At 42.6% G+C, this 16,204-nt stretch overlaps 1 protein-coding gene across 1 annotated transcript in view; it reads right to left on the bottom strand.

The window, feature by feature from the left end:
• Positions 1-454: 454 nt before the first annotated feature.
• LOC104124916 (mucin-5B) overlaps positions 455-16,204 on the bottom strand; it is a 44,888-nt gene continuing 29,138 nt past the window's right edge. The window contains exons 28-47 of the mRNA XM_009637299.2: positions 15,736-15,891; positions 14,629-14,721; positions 13,401-13,642; positions 12,715-12,892; positions 12,172-12,422; positions 11,567-11,750; positions 10,828-11,020; positions 9,969-10,147; positions 9,372-9,441; positions 9,121-9,242; positions 8,722-8,753; positions 8,099-8,276; positions 6,983-7,087; positions 6,307-6,347; positions 5,638-5,760; positions 4,746-4,841; positions 3,375-3,503; positions 2,065-2,104; positions 1,231-1,354; positions 455-629 (exon numbers count right to left, since the gene is read on the bottom strand). Of these exons, the coding sequence (XP_009635594.1) occupies positions 455-629; positions 1,231-1,354; positions 2,065-2,104; positions 3,375-3,503; positions 4,746-4,841; positions 5,638-5,760; positions 6,307-6,347; positions 6,983-7,087; positions 8,099-8,276; positions 8,722-8,753; positions 9,121-9,242; positions 9,372-9,441; positions 9,969-10,147; positions 10,828-11,020; positions 11,567-11,750; positions 12,172-12,422; positions 12,715-12,892; positions 13,401-13,642; positions 14,629-14,721; positions 15,736-15,891 (2,711 nt within the window). The remainder of the gene's footprint in view (positions 630-1,230; positions 1,355-2,064; positions 2,105-3,374; positions 3,504-4,745; positions 4,842-5,637; positions 5,761-6,306; positions 6,348-6,982; positions 7,088-8,098; positions 8,277-8,721; positions 8,754-9,120; positions 9,243-9,371; positions 9,442-9,968; positions 10,148-10,827; positions 11,021-11,566; positions 11,751-12,171; positions 12,423-12,714; positions 12,893-13,400; positions 13,643-14,628; positions 14,722-15,735; positions 15,892-16,204) is intronic.

Genomic DNA, 16,204 nt, shown 5'->3' on the forward strand with positions numbered 1-16,204 from the left:
CAGGACCACTGGGGAGAAGAACATAAATGTGCCCCTGAGCTGAGTCCTGCCTCTCCAGCTGAACTGCAGCTGTGGGAAAGGAATTGATGTCTATGGTCGTGGTTTTACAATGTGCACTTTCTTCAGGCAGGACTTTTGAAAGGCATCAGCTGTCTCTAGAATGTCTTGTAATAACCTTGGTTTATACACCACTATGGGATTGAAGACATTAGCCACCTTGCCCCATTAGCAGCATCGCCAAAACAGGAGAACAAGTCCACTTCGAAATGCAGTTTATTCTACAAACATTTAGAGTAAAATCTTTAGCTAATTTCCATAACTGCATATAATACCAGAAGGAAAGAGCACAAGAGAGAAGTGTGGTCATTTGAAGATTACTCACAGCTGTTTTCTAAACTACTCACTTGCTAGGGAAGCATTAAATGGGAGCTGAAATGTTTCCTTTGGTTTATGCTCACGTTCTCCTCTTTGGGCATTTTGTTTCCACACATCCACATTCATCTACATGCACATATGTGAATTGGACTGTCTTATGCTCGGCGCAAACCAGTTCCACCTGCACTTCATGACTCCTTTTTTCATGGCAGCAAATGCATTTGTGTTCCATTTCGCTGGCCTCAAAGGAATACCTATAGAAATGAGAAAGGAATACCTATAGAAATGAGAAAGGAATACCTATAGAAATGAGATTTGCTCATCAGTCTGCTGCCTGTTGCCTTCCCAAACTGATCTGTATTTGCTGCTCCAAATAGAGGCACTTCTAAGGAGCAGAGGAACAAAATTTCCTATCTATTTTTCTGCTTATTTGTAACAGTCTTTCCTCAGGACGCTACTAGCCATGCAGGGCCAGATCCTCTAACAGCAATGGGGAAAATCCCAGTAACTTCAGTGGATTTTGCATTAGGCCCATTCTGGCAAGACAGAAATGAACAATTCATGCAGAGACCAAAGAGCTGCTCAAAACCCACAAAAGGACATGTTTAAGAACAAGTAGTTAATAAATGTAGCTGATGTCTTTTCAAAGGGACTGATTTCCCTAACTAAGATAAGGCACTCCTATCACACTAAAGACATTTAGTCACACTGCTAGTGGCTGCTGTTCTGCACACCCAGTTTCCCAACCAGGTCCTTTTAAGCAGCAGCAAGGGGGACAAGCAGCTGCAACCCCCTGGCAACAAGCACCCAGGAAGACCAGAGAAGGGGAAGGAAAGAGAAAGGTTTCCTACTTACACGGAATAGGTACTGCAGGTCCCTTCACAAAAGGGCACGGGGACCGGAGAAGCTGACTTACAGTTGTTGTGGCTGATGTACTGCTCTTTCATATTGCGCTTGCATTTATGCGGTAGGTCGATGCCTGTATAGGAGAACACTTCTGTGAGACTTCTTCAGACTGAGGAGTAAATGTTTTGAAAGGTATCTGCTAGGAAACGAAGGGCAGATCATCCTGCTGAGGCTTTTTACAGTTCAAATGCATAGCCAAAAAACAAATGAGAGTGCAAAGAGGCACTAATTCAGCAAAGCAATTTCCTGTTGACCAAGGCACTATTCTATTTGTGGACAGCTTAAATGAAGACTTATGTATGAGTTTATGTAAATATACTCTTGAACAAAGACCTAAAGGAGACATGAAGGGTTTGGGCTTTTTAAAAATTGCTATAAATTACATTTGGGACTCTATAGCAACCTATGATTTCTGGGTGGATGCTACAGAGAAAAAATCCTTTTTTCCATGCAATTTCCAGATGGAAGAATACAGAGATTATTTTCTACAAATTTTCTTATCAGAATCATAGTTCAAACTAACAGTATTTCAGTTATTTAAAACACAGAAAAGGAGATCAAAGCATTTTAGTGTCCCCATTGGAAGAATGAGGCAGATTTTTAGCCTCAGCTGTGAGTGGATTTTTAACCTCAGCTGTGAGGTACAAACCAGCTCTGCTGCTGTTAAGACCAGTCTTGCAGTCTGTAGAAACTGCAGACTCCCAGTGCCTGCAGAAACAGCACTACAAGCAAGGGAGAACCGAACAGTATTGGAATAGGCAATCAATGATTTAACACACTCACATGTCTTACAACAGCCATCTGAAGTCACATCAACTGTCCCCTGTATTGAAAGCAAACATAACCAGAACAGTTCAGATACAGATATTGCTAAGTAGCTAGTAGCAGCAATGAGAGTTCTGTACTTGAAGGGAGCCTATAGAAAAGATGGGGAAAATCTTTTTAGTAGAGACAGCTGTGCCAGGACAAGGGGAAATGGTTTTAAACTAAATCAGGGTAGGTTTAGACTGGATCTAAGGAAGAAATTCTTTACAATGAGGGCAGTGAAACACTGGCAGGGGTTGCCCAGAGAGGGGGTGGAGGCCCCATCCCTGGGAACATTCAAGGCCGGGTTGGATGGGGCTCTGAGCAACCTGATCTTGTTGAAGATGTCCCTGCTTATTGCAGGGGGGTTGGACTGGGTGACCTCTAGGGGTCCCTTCCAACCCAAACCATTCTATGATCTCTAACCAACACATATTCTTCGTCAGATCTATTTGTGTACCAATTATATATAAAACTGCTTAAAAGAAAAACAGCAAGGAAAGGAGTGAATTTTCTTAAAACGTAAGACGTACCATGACACATGCCTGACTTTATGTGGGTCCTATTGAAGTCAGCACAAAAACCCCAGCCCGAAGGAGTGAATTTTCTTAAAACATAAGACACCATGACACATGCCTGACTATGTAGGTCCTATTGAAGTCAGCACAAAAACCCCAGCCCCAGAGAATGACAGCTGCTCCTGGAATTGAACAGCCTGACCTATGCAGAACGTACCCCAAAGCTAACTCAAGTCAATGTCTCTCTTTGTTTCTGTTTTGGTTTTCAGATCTGCTGCGAAGCCCCATAATGCTTCTGAAAGTTACTGGAAACCACTAACTGCTGAAAGCCAGGGCATGAACGCTACCCCTTGCTCATTCACGTACCAATTCTTTGCTCAGTGATGCACCACGTATCAGAAGACACCATGTTCACCGGTTCCCCCAGGGGTCCATGGTAGGGTTACCATTTGCTCAATTGCATTCTTAACACTGGTGTTTCTCAAGAGATGAAAAGTCCCATCTTGCTATTGTGCCAATACTCTTATCTTTCAAGTTCTAGTGCTTATCCCACAACCAGTAAAATGTGTGGGTTGTTTGCAAATAGTTTTGTTTTACTTCCATGGGACACTTCATTCACAGCTGAAAAGCCACATTTCCTTCAAACAAGGATGATCAGTTCAGAAAGATCAAGAAATACTGAAGTGGCTCATTCAAAACAGTAAAGAAAACTCCCAGATCAGCAGTAGGGCTCATTCCAGAAGGCTTTTTTTCTGGCTCTAAAATACTTACTGGGACACAGTTTGATTCTTCAAATGGTAGGCAGACCTTTACTGTACTAGTCAAGGAAAACTGGCCTGCTGATTCAGTGCACGTGTACTGAGTACAGTTATCATATGGAGCTTTATAACTCTTTCCAACCTGAATAAAAACAGGAAAAAAACCCCAACTCAATATAGTATAGAATAATGTAACAGTAATACAGTCAGTGAACTAGCAGAGGGACTGGGTTGTTCATATCACTCTGAAAGTGCTGAGATGTCTGGAACTAAGATCTGTAAATTATGTGCCAAGCTCACCCACTACCAGCCTATGCAAAATCCCTTCTGTGGCCACCTAGGTGGAAAGAATCAGAAGCTGGTGGCAGAATGAGCATAGAGGGATGAACAGAAATGACAGAAGGTAGGCGTGTTGATGTATGTGGAATAAAATATATACAAAAGAAAAGTATTTTAAAGGATTTCAATAGTTCTCTTTTTTAATAGGTGGAAGAAAAGCAGAAAGTGTGAAAGAGGAGAAAAGTCTTCATAATAGAGGTTAATGGATAAATGCAGTTCTCTTTTTTAATAGGCGGAAGAAAAGCAAAAGTCTTCATAATAGAGGTTAATGGATAAATGCAAAGCCTCCTCATGGAAACATCAGAATTGTATATTGGCACAGGAGAAGCTAGCTTGCAAGATAAATTGCCAAGGAATAAAATGATGAAACAGAAAAGAGGCGGAACACAAGAGCTAACAGAGAAGCAATAACATGTAAGACAGTAGTCACTGGTTGAGACAGCATCATTAACCATTCACAGGAGTAGCAGGCTGTAATAAAACCAAAGATCTAGCCTGAGGCTCAGCCCATGTCTACACGCCACACTCACAAGACATGATGTATTACCTGGGTGTGTTACCAAGTCACACCACACTACAGCAGCTACGCCACTTCTGATTTCTGCCTCAGCAAATTCAGAACTAGTGCTAGTACAGCTGTATTAGCTCACTCACACTACTTAGCCCTGTATCTCCAGGGCAAGAGAATGACACTGTTTCCAGATCGGAGCAGTATGATGTGAAGCCAGCTCACGTATCTCTGCAAGAGCAGTACTATGCTATGTTGCCATCTCCTCCAAATTCTTCCTCTCTGTTGCGTGTGAGGAGGAGGGGCAGTAATACGATTTCCATTTCTACCAAAGATGCATAATTTTCAACACAGTGGTGCCTGTGAGATGCGCACAGCAGAGAGCGGCTGTATAAACATCTACATTTACTTCAGAAATACAGACATTTTTAAATCTCCTAGAGGTCTTCCCAGCCTCAAAATGGATGACACTGGTTGAAAAGATGCTGAGGTCTTTTTGATAATTCAGCCTTCTAGGCAGAGCGAGGGAGTGCTTACCTCGATGGTCACATTGCCAAATGGAAAATTCGCTACACATGCCACTTGTTGGCACTGGCTGCAGCACTGACCCTCCTTTTCCACATAGCGGAAACCCTGTGGGCATAAAGTTTCCATTTAGCTGTGTTACCCGATGTCTTCTTGTTCATGAAGCACCTTTGGATCAAAGCCACACCGGAAATGAGCCAAACTTCTGGTTTCATTTCTGTTGTCTTTAGAAACCTGTTGGAAGCACTTGAAGCCTGACAATCAAAGCTTTTCTTTCCCTTGTTGAATAGTGACTTCTGGGCACTTCGGTTACCATGAAGACCCTGTCATTGGCTATTCTTCTTCGGGCTAATACACAAGTCAGGCCAAAGAAATGAATTCAGTGTATGATTACTTGCGCAATCTACCACCAGTGTTTGGGCTGATATGACCATCCACAAGAATTGCTGCTGTCAGACATGTGAAGATCATGCATCGGTTATTTCCTCCCCTGTGTTTTAGGTATCCATCGGTCTCTAGGTGGGTGTGGGTGTGGCTGGCTACAGGATAAAGGATAATGGTTTTATCCATTTTTAGGATTGGTGGTGGGTCTGGCCTTATCTGGGCAAGAAGGGAGAAGAAAATACTCTTCACTTACGTTCAGACTGAACAGTTTGTGTGCTCACTCAGCTCACAAGTACTGAGAAGTGTCTGGAAACATATAAACCACTGTGCAGTTTTGGCTCTTAAATTTGCTAGAGCAAAAATAACCAGCACTTTCAAAAGCACTTTACAAAAAAAATCTAATAGAAGATTATGTCCTGCTATCTTTCTGTGAGGAAGCAGTTATACTACCCTGGTTTTACAGTACATCCCGTCAACAGCCTTTGTTCATGGCTGGGGAGGCTGAGCATGCAGGGCTGACCTGCTGGCAGGTGGTTTGGCATTTCACTGGAACACACTGGATGAGGTTGGTCCGCGTCATGGCATCCTGCTCATCTGTGCACACGCAGTCCTCGCAAGAACTTCTAGGCACCATTGCCCCAGGCTGGAAATACAGAGGAGACACAGGCCATGGCAAGAATTCAGAGGGTTCTAGAACAAATATACATACCCTGGACTATCAAAAATGAATGCTTATGCTTGGGATTTATTTTTGGAAGAACTTCCTGAAATTAATACCTCCAGATCTGTAAAATCTCACATTTTCAAGTATCACAAAATGAACACAAGGCTGACACTCCCAAGTGCATCAATCACGTTAAATGAATTATTACATTATCTCATAAATTCCATGCATCAACTTTCACTCAGTTTGACTTAGTAATCCATCTTATGACATCCAATGAGATTTAAAATTTGCATTCAATCACAATTCTGACTTCTTGACTCTAAAACATACATAAGATCTCATTTAGTGAGCAAGCTACTGGTCTCTAGCGTTACCTATTCAGTCACATAAGACTACTGGCAGGGAAAAACTGTGGGCCTTTCTAATCCTGCTTTTTATGGGAGTGTTGACAGTAACAACTTCAGAAAATTCTGACTCAGACAGCGTTAACCTGTGGAAAAAAGTGTCTGGAAGAAGACCTACCTTAAATTCAACTCCTTCAGAAACACATACACCTTTTGGTACTGTAAGAAAAAATAAAATTAAAAGAATGTTCTAGGAATTACAGAAAGTTACTGTACTCGTCTCTGAATTGTGAGTGATTTAGAGGAGACAAAGAGTAGAACTGAACTTATTCACTAACCTTAACAGCCTGCACAAAAGGGCAAAAAAAGTAACTAGTACATGGTGCTAATTGTTATTTGGAAACCCACATCTAACACCTGCTCAGATGTTATGTGTGAAGTGGCAGACAATTCTATATGCTGGTACTTTCCATATGGAAAAATCTATTTACCTCATGTTTTTTTACCCATACTTGAAATCAGTTGAGCTTTTCTTTGTTAGGTGTTAACCACCTTGCTGGTAACCGAGCTAATGGGAAGCCAGGTCAGATATATGAATCTGGAAATATAATTTGGCAGCAGAGCTTCAGGATGGGTTCAATGCAACCGACATTCAGTATCTGACCAATAACTTAACTCACTGAATACTAGCTACAGAGAACCTGCACCAGATACTCCACCTCTGGAAAAAAAAAGCACCAGTTGTAAAGGCTGGGAGGGAAGGGAAGAGGCTACTGCTTATGATTTTGACTCATTTAGAAAAGATTAAATAGTTCAAGGAATAATAAGACACCTTAGGGAAACATGGTACTTACTACAGGAGAAGATAGGACAACAACCGTCCTCGGATATAGCGACCACTGGTTGGAAGCCTAAGTCACACGCTGTTTTGTTGATAATGCACGTTTTTATATCGCATTCTGCAATAGGCAACAGAGAAAAAGTAAGCCAAAACATCCCGTCCAGCAGTGTTAATTGCAGACCAAAGCTGGAACATCCAAGAAATGGGGTAGAAATAGATGATTCTCGAACCACACATTTTTGGAGTTTGGGACATATTCAGATGAAGTATCTCTAAACTTGCTCTACTGTAAATCTCTTCCCTGGACATATACTTCTGGCCCTTGTTCCTGCTTCTCTTCCCCCACTGGATGTCATCTCTAAAGAAACTAAACACCCTCATCTCAGAGAATTGTCAGATAAACAAGTTGGGTTAAAGCTAAATGAGTCAGAGAGTGAAAAAAACTGAAGAGGCAGTGGATGAGAACCAAAGATGTAAATTAGGTTGGGACATGCAAGGCAAAGCACCCTGACAGTGCCTGCTGCTCCCTCAAGGCATCCAAGGAGACTAATGGATCACTGCCTGGCAGCATGAAGGGATGAGGAACAGAAAAACATCCCACCACCATTTCCAGGATCTCCTGTCCTGCATCTTCCTGTAGGTGCTGGGAATGGCCAAGATCATGAGCAGTCTGATGAGGAGGTCCTGTGCGGTGGTGGGCATTTGGGACTGGGACTATGCAAATGCAAAGGTGAGGGCAAACATACACCAAGAACCTCCACAGGAGGCCTTGGGGGAGCCTGGAAGATGAACGCATCCTCCCTTACTGGATGGATTTCTGTGCAAGGATCACCCTGTCATCTCAGAAGGCAGAAGAGCCAGAGGATCCAGTGAAGCACCTGGTGGTCCCAGTGGTCCATGGGGGATTTTCCAATGTGAGTTATCTGGTGGGTCACGGCACTAGTTTAGATTACAAGCTGGACCAGAGGAGGTCTCTTCTGATAGCAAGAGCTCCTGGTATGTAGATAGAAGAAATGACCACTCCAGTGTGTTTATGTGAATCTGGCACCTGTGGGGTACCCGATCTCCCTTGAGAATTGCTGCTAAAGGCAAATGAATCCGCATTATGACATCTGAATTATCCACTCACCACAGACTGTCTCTGTGCAGCATGGGTCATCCAGACGTGGTTTTATTTTGCGTACAAAGCCCTCTTTAGTGCAGTTGATAGGTGGAGATTCAGCACAAGGGCGGGGGAAGCAAGAGATATTCAAGGTCACTTCATCACAAGCACAGTACTGACAGTCGTGCTCCCAAGCCTCTCTAGGCTGTGAAAACAATAGGGACAGTAGTTCAGAGAGCAAAAACTAGCAGCTTTGTATTAATGAATGCCTGTGGTAAGACAGTATAGGGCTCGGTTACCCTAATATATTATGTAGGAAAATCAGAGTTCAAATCCCAGAGGGAGGAGAAGGGAACAGTAAGAAAACAGGCTATTATCTGCCACCTTCCTTTGCAGGTTTATGTGTTTCCAGAAGGGAAGCCTGGTAGTTCTACCAGGAAACAGGGATTCCCAGAAACTGCTGTTTCTGCTTCCGTACCTCAAGTGATTAATAAAGTTCTGTAGTTAAAATCTACTGTTTTGTTCCCCACTGTCATTGCAGTTCACTGGCATTTAAGCTTAGAATTAAAAGAAGAAACTCATACAGTCATTTCTACAGCAGGTCACAGCACCCAGCTATAGTATAAAGTCAGTATTTTCCTTCTTCTTACCTGTTTCACTGACCCATCTTGTGCAGTGCAACCTATAAAATGAATTACAGACTCCTTTAGTGACAGCTGAACCAGGGAAAACAACAGAAGCAGGAGTGCAGGAATAGAAGGAAGGTCTTGAAATCTGAGAAACAGCCACAAAGAGAGATCCAGAGTGCAAAGTCATAGGTTGTGTACCCAAAATATCTTAAAGATCCACCTCTTTGTTCTTTTGAAAGTTGCACTTTCTGCATAAGAGCGGGCAGAAGCTGACAATCTGAAACATTTCCAGCCAAATTAGAAAGGGTCAGTATCAAGGTCTCCCCCATTTCCTCTGTACCCAGAACATCCCCCTTAATGTGCACTTCCAGTCAGGTTCTTATTCCCCCTTCCCATCCCACCATTTACATAATTTCTTACCACAGACAGAAACACAAACACCGTCATGATCATTCAGAAGAGTTTTTCCATCAGGACAGTAGCATCCCTCAATAAACACTGATGTGTTATTTTGGGAGGGGAGGGTGTCCACAGCGACTTCTCTGCACAATTAGAGTATAAACAGGTATGAATGAGAAGCAGAAATATACCGCAGGGCACTTAGACACCTAAATCCCAGGGGAATGTGAATTTATATACAGACTTGAAAAGTGCCTTAGGAAATGACCCACCTGCTGAAGCACGTGCTTCTTTTTGCTTCCCCACATGGCTTGTATACCTGATCCTGAGCACAGCTGGCCTCTGTGGAGCATTACAACACACGGGTTAGAAAGCCCAGGCCCACGTGTACCCTTCCGATGCACAACAGACAAACCGCATGTGCCAACGCAGCTCACCCCGCGGGTCCACACAGCCCAGTCTCCTGCCCAGCGAGGGGGTCCCTGCAGCTTCAGCAAGAGGGGATCAATGGATTCAGCAAGGTGCTTGCGACAGTACAAGGAGTGCTCACCCCTGAATCACTGGGTCCCCCTGAGCAGGGCAAAGCATGCAGAGAGAAGCTGTGTGTTGCCACCTAGTGATGAAGCTCTAGTGACACACAGGGCTCCTCAGCTGAGCTGCTCAGGAGAGGCTACGGGCCTGTTTCCCACTTGTTTTGCACCAGTTCTGGACTGGAATAATCTTTCTGATTTGTTCCTGATTTTTCTCAGGTCCAGAGCAGCTCAGGAAAGATTGAAGCCTGATGATGCAGAAGAACACAAACAGGCGTGTAGGTGAGGAAAGAACAAACAGAAATCACTTCACCACCAGCGGATCTTTGCCAGGCTTACCGCAATGCCCGTTTGCCTGCCTCCTCCAGTCCACACAGACCCCGTGGAGCCCACACAAGGCTGCGTACGTCTGCATGCTCTGGCACTCGGTGCTGGGGTGCCATTCTGAGCACCCGCTGGCCACACACGCCTCGTAGTAGGGCTGTGGGGGGACCATGCTGTGGCACTCAGTCAGGTTCCTTCCCAAAGCAAGGAGACAGACATGGCATTTCACTTCCTTGGGCCGCTCCCAAGGAAGAATTCAACTCAGAACCAAACCCATCCCCACCCAGAGGAAGCCTCAAGGTAAAAATACAACTACAAATTACTCTGATAGGCAATAAAATCACACAGCTTAATTAGAATGAGCTTTACCTCCCATTCCTTACAATGCTTTGAAAAGAAGCAATTTTATGTTGGACTGATACCTGCAAAGAAATGTCTCCTGCACAGCTCACAGCTATAACTCTATATGCTGACATTTTTATGTCGGTACGTTTGACAATCCTTTTTTAAACCACAAAATTATTTTAAAAACAGACACACACATTTGCTTCCTATATTCTGACTGAGTTCCTTTTCATCCACAGCTTTCAGATACTGAATTATAGCTGTTTCCTAGTTGGCTGCTCCAGAACTGACAGGCAGAGGGAGTGCCAAGCAGCAGACACTATGAAGAGAGGACTGATTTTGATGATGCAGCTGAAAAATATCTGCCAAACTCAGGAACATTCACATATCAGCTGACTGCTCAGTTTTTCACGGTATGCTAGACTTCGTATTTTCATCGCATCCTGTAAGCAGTTCATGCAAGTCATGTAGTGAAGCACAAAATTATCTTGGGGAGTTATTTTTCTAGCACTTTTGGGAATTGTCTTACCAGATGATTTTACATAGATTGGAAGGCTCACAGTGCTGATGATATTCAATCTCAGCTGGTTCTGAGACACCTGGATTACAGTATCTGTTGGTAGGATCTCGGACTTTCCAATCTAATGCCATCTCTTTGAAGGACTCAATTACCTCCCCATTCCTCTTCATAGCATCATCAGACTTCTGGTTGGTGCAGGTACCTAGTAGCAATATAAAAGCAAAGTGACAGTTCAAGGACAGTTGATGATGATGAAGCTGCTTGTAGAGAAAACCTGGAGGGAAGTTCTCCTCCCTGTGGGAAGGTAATGACACATGGGGTCCTGGATGACTTCACAAGAACAGTTTGTAGGAAGAGAAGGCTAGAAGAAATAGTTTGCCAGTTACTCCTGAAAACCAGATTTGATGTGTTGGTTGATGCCTTTCTCCTGGTGGCTAGAGCAACTGACATGGCTCTGTCTAGCACAGGACTCTCCAGATTTAGTACATTCCCATATTGAGTAGATATGATCAAGAGGAAGGGCTTAGAAAGAGCCCATTCACCAACAGACTGTGAACAGAATGAAAGGAAGTGACTTAAAAGTCTGTCTCCTGACAGTGTCCTTCCACCAAATAGAGACAATTCTTTAAAATTTTGTGAAAAACAGAGTATCAGTGGAGTTGTAAGCATTTAGAGATGTTTACAAGGGGATGAGAAAAAGGAGGAAAATTTATTGCATTCATTACTGTCAGCTGATGAGGACACTCACCACACAGTCCTATGGTATTGTTATAAAACTTTCCGAGAGGGAGTTTTATGTAAAAAGCAAGTCGACTGTAGGAGACATAAACTTCTAATTCAGGTATTTCAACTATGACGTAAAGGCCAGAACTGGTTATCCTGATACCATTCTTAGAAATGTCTGGAACAACTTTCTTATCATTAAACAAAACCTAAAAAGAAGAGAAACAAAAGTCTCTATGGACATCCTTCTGTTGAGCAAGGTATACAGTTTGTGCAACGGGAAAGTAGAGCAGCACAAATTCAGACCTCAGGTGCATGAAGTGAAGTCTGTCAAAGGCAGTCATTCAAGAGTTCTCTATGATTCTTTTTAAACAGGTTGCAATTTATATTTGAATACTCAAGTCAGGAAGAAAACCACAACTTTCAAATATGTCATCATTTCCCAGATTTTTAGAATATACAGATTTTTGTTGACACGGGGAAAAAGAGAGAGAAAAAGCGATGTAATTGCCTTCCCACTCATTCCATATTTTACAAGCTTCATCCTTTGTCATGACAGGACATTTGGCAGTACAGTAATATAGCTACATCAAATTAATATTGAGAATTCATTTTATCACACTACTTTACCAAGTTTGTTTCTTTTCCATGTTCCATTGCTTGTGTCAGAATAACAACAGAGTTGGAGTGAAAAATGAGAAGGGACATTGAACAAATTGCTCCATCAATGGCACCACAGTAGTAGTTGTCTATGTGAATCCAGAAGTTGTGAGAGTCAGGATAAATGGACTTCACAAGGACATAGGTGCAGTTTTCTTTAAAATGATAATATGTTCCATCAAAAGTCACATAATGCTCATTTCCCCATCCACTGCAAATACCTGGAAGACAGAGTGACAGGCCTCAAGCTTGGCTTCTGAGCTTCCTGTAAGTACAAGCTGGTTTTAACTCTTTTACTCGCTTTCAGTGAGAGCTGAAATAACCAGTTTGATAAAGAAAAATTAGCCCTCTTACTTGCTCTTAACAGCCAATGTTTTAGATGGGACTTCTTTTCCATACATCCTACTGAATTAATATGAACATAATACAGATGTTGACCACACAGACTTATCTTTCTTGAGGCCCACCTGAACATAACACAAATTTCAGGAATTCTGCTGCTGTGGTACTTACACTGACACTCAAAGACTTCACAGCAACCAGTTTCATCGTGGTGTTTTGTGAATGGGAAACCATTGACACAGAGTTTCAGTTGCTGAGGAGGGCAAGTCATGCTGGATAGTTTAATATTGTTTCCTTCTCCCAGGCAAGTGGCAATCTGGCAGTTTCCAAAGTTCCATGTTTCATTGAACTATTGACGGGTTGAAAAAGAAGAGAGGCACATAAAAAAGTAACGTGACAAAAAAATCTTTAAAATAACACACAGCAACTATGGTCCACACAGTCAGTTGTCTAGCATGGCGTTATTTGCTATCCACTCTTTCTCTGGAAACCAGGCAGCATGAAACATATAGCAATCAACAGCGCCTTGATATCTACTATTGTTCTACAATATTTTGTATGGGACTCAATATTAAGGTCCTCACCACTTCTGATGATGGAACGCTGCCAGATGTAGCTTCCTAGCCTTTGTTCAGCTTAGGTAACTCTGCCCACATACAATCATTTGGATGTTTCAGGTGAACAGAATAATCTTCAACTTATTCCCTCTACTATTTGGGGGCTTCTGGTATACTTCTAAATCATCTAATTCAGCCACACCTACAGTTCAGCTGCAGTGGTGGTCACCAGCACCAGAGAACACCAAATCTTGGCTGCAGGCAATGCAGAAGAAACACATCTTCTTTCAAGTCTCTCACCTTTCTGGGAGGAACGAGCCCAAGACAATCGCTCACAGGAGTCCCCGTGGAAGCAGGAACTTGGCTTGTTGCGCTGGGAGCAGGTGTTGGTGGACAGTCTTCGGACCCTGGATCACAGATCTTGAGGGCCTCAGTATGACCAATTTTACATTCTGACCAAATTAATTCAATCTGACACGATGCATTGCAAATGGAGTAAGCACAATGACCTGATATATTCACTGGCAGAGAAATATTTTCTCCTGCAAGGCCAAAATCCGACCGTTAGTGTTGGACTGCGCATGAAACTGGTGACTCTCAAGGTCTGTAGCATCACAGATCAGCCACATACTCAGCCCTGCATTTAACTAGCTGGGTCTGCCTGTACCCGATGGCCACGTTCAGGTGTGACTGTCTGTCTGCAACTGCTTGAACACAGTGACTGAACTGGAGCTCAATTTATCCAAATGGAAAAGGCTGAGGGAGGACCTTGGGTGGCTAATCTGAAATTCTGCTTTTAAGTACATTAGTGGGAACTGAAAATGAATACAAGAGGAGAGAATACTGAATATATCACTGAGTGCATCTGGTCTTCACAAAGACCAGGAAAGAAGTGGTTCAGGAGCTACTAAGAGATGAAGAAGAGGCTTCCCTCCTCTGTTTTTGGAATATGACTGTAGATTACAAGCCCATGTTCAGCAGTTTGGGATTCAGGATTTGTGCCTGAGTCCACTGAGCTTAGCATCTGGTATAAGCTTCCTTACACCAGGGACATCAAAACCAGGACAAAGTTATAGGATATGGGAGAGTTTTACGTCTGAAGGTGTTGGTTACAGTTCAAAGATGTAACAGCTTGTGGTAACGTTTACCTGCAGCAGGCTGAATGAGCTTTTGCTGAAGCACCTTTATCTAACAGTACATCTTCCCACATCAGTGGTGCAGAAAAAAAAAAATTTGCTTGGTTTCTCCATGTTCAGCAGTTTGGGATTCAGGATTTGTGCCTGAGTCCACTGAGCTTAGCATCTGGTATAAGCTTCCTTACACCAGGGACATCAAAACCAGGACAAAGTTATAGGATATGGGAGAGTTTTACGTCTGAAGGTGTTGGTTACAGTTCAAAGATGTAACAGCTTGTGGTAACGTTTACCTGCAGCAGGCTGAATGAGCTTTTGTGCTGAAGCATTTATCTAACAGTACATCTTCCCACATCAGTGGTGCAGAAAAAAAAAAAATTTGCTTGGTTTCTCACCCATTTGTATCAATTGTCCATTGTCTTTGCAGAAGCAGGGAGTGGCTACCACTGACGACTGAGGTACAGATGTTACAGGTTGCATATGTGGTTCTGCAGGAAATGAAATCAATTAATATTCAGATCCTCTGCTACTCTTACTTTCAAGCCCTATGGCATCTATTACATTCTCTACAATCACAAAAAGAGGGGCAAAAAGCATTTTTATACCCCCACCACATTCTGTACATGTACACGCTAAAACCACCCTCTCTGTATGCTACTAGAATAATACACACACACCCCTCCTCCTTGTAGTTAATTTTCTATACAGAATACAATAAACTGCCCTTCTACTGCTGCTTATTAATTCCAATTTAAGGTTTCTTTGAACTTTCTAATCCTGCAGGACTTCACCTGACTTTGGAGAGGTGATTTCCAGTGGCACTCCATTTTGTCTTTTAATGCTTTGTTGTGAAGAATCTGTTGGTTTAAATACAGTCAGATCATTTAGACGTTTTCCTATGCCACCTACACTCTGCTTTTAATAGTCCTTCCTTTCCTAGTTATTACTCCATTATACTTCTTATTCCACTTGTTAACACATTTAGTAAATACCAAACACGCAGGCTCACCATCAAATCTTTAGCTCTTCCACTCACTTGAGTAGAGAAGCTAACTTTTAATTTTCCTTGTCCCCTTTGTATAATTTGCTACCAAGATAATATACATTTTTTAGCCACTTATTTTTCTTTGCTATAACCATGTGGCAAAATTCCACCTTTTCTTTACTTCTTTTTACTTCCTATTTTCTGTTCATTCACATCCCCTTCACCCTCCAACTTCTCTTTTGGGAAGGGAGTAAACCACCAGGCACCTTTATTTTCTTGCTCCAGTGACCCATTTGAGACCGACTTATTCCAATGCAGAAAACAGTACAATAAGAACCATAGTGTGATATAGGTGATGTGAAGGAGAAAAACAAGGTTTAGAAGTACGAAATTTTGAGACTAACAACACCAGAGTGTCAACTGTAGTATGCCCAAGGTTATCGTAAAAGTTGTACTGAAAAATGTCCAAATCTCTTTATTCTCTCCATCACCACCAAATCTCTTATAAATCTAGTACCTTGTGCTGGTGTGGATGGTGTTCTGCAAGGGATAAGTGTTCTAATGATCTCTCCGTCAGGGCCACAGACAGCATTACCGCACTTGGTCCCATGTACTTGGCTGTACACCGTTTCATTTAAGGTGTAGGTCTTTCCATTGTAGCAGCAAAGGCAATCTGAAGCACCAAAAGAGCACACGCCGTGGTAACAGGGGACACTTGTAATAGAAATACAAATTAAAAGAAAACCAAACTCTGGATTTACCCTTCTGTAGCTCATATGATCAAACATGAATTAGCTGGTTGAACGACTTTCTCAGTTTCTACTTGAGAAGTTGCACTGGGAGTCGAACTCAAGGCCTTCTACAAACAGCTAAAAGTAGCCTCGCAATCACAAGCCCTGGTTCTCATGGGAGACTTCAACTATCCTGATATCAACTGGAAGGACTAAATCACATTCTGTGATTTAAAGTGGGTTGGATTTTTGTTG

This window comes from Egretta garzetta, unplaced genomic scaffold, assembly GCF_000687185.1.
Source record: "Egretta garzetta isolate BGI_Z169 unplaced genomic scaffold, ASM68718v1 scaffold44, whole genome shotgun sequence".
Lineage (NCBI taxonomy): Eukaryota > Metazoa > Chordata > Aves > Pelecaniformes > Ardeidae > Egretta > Egretta garzetta.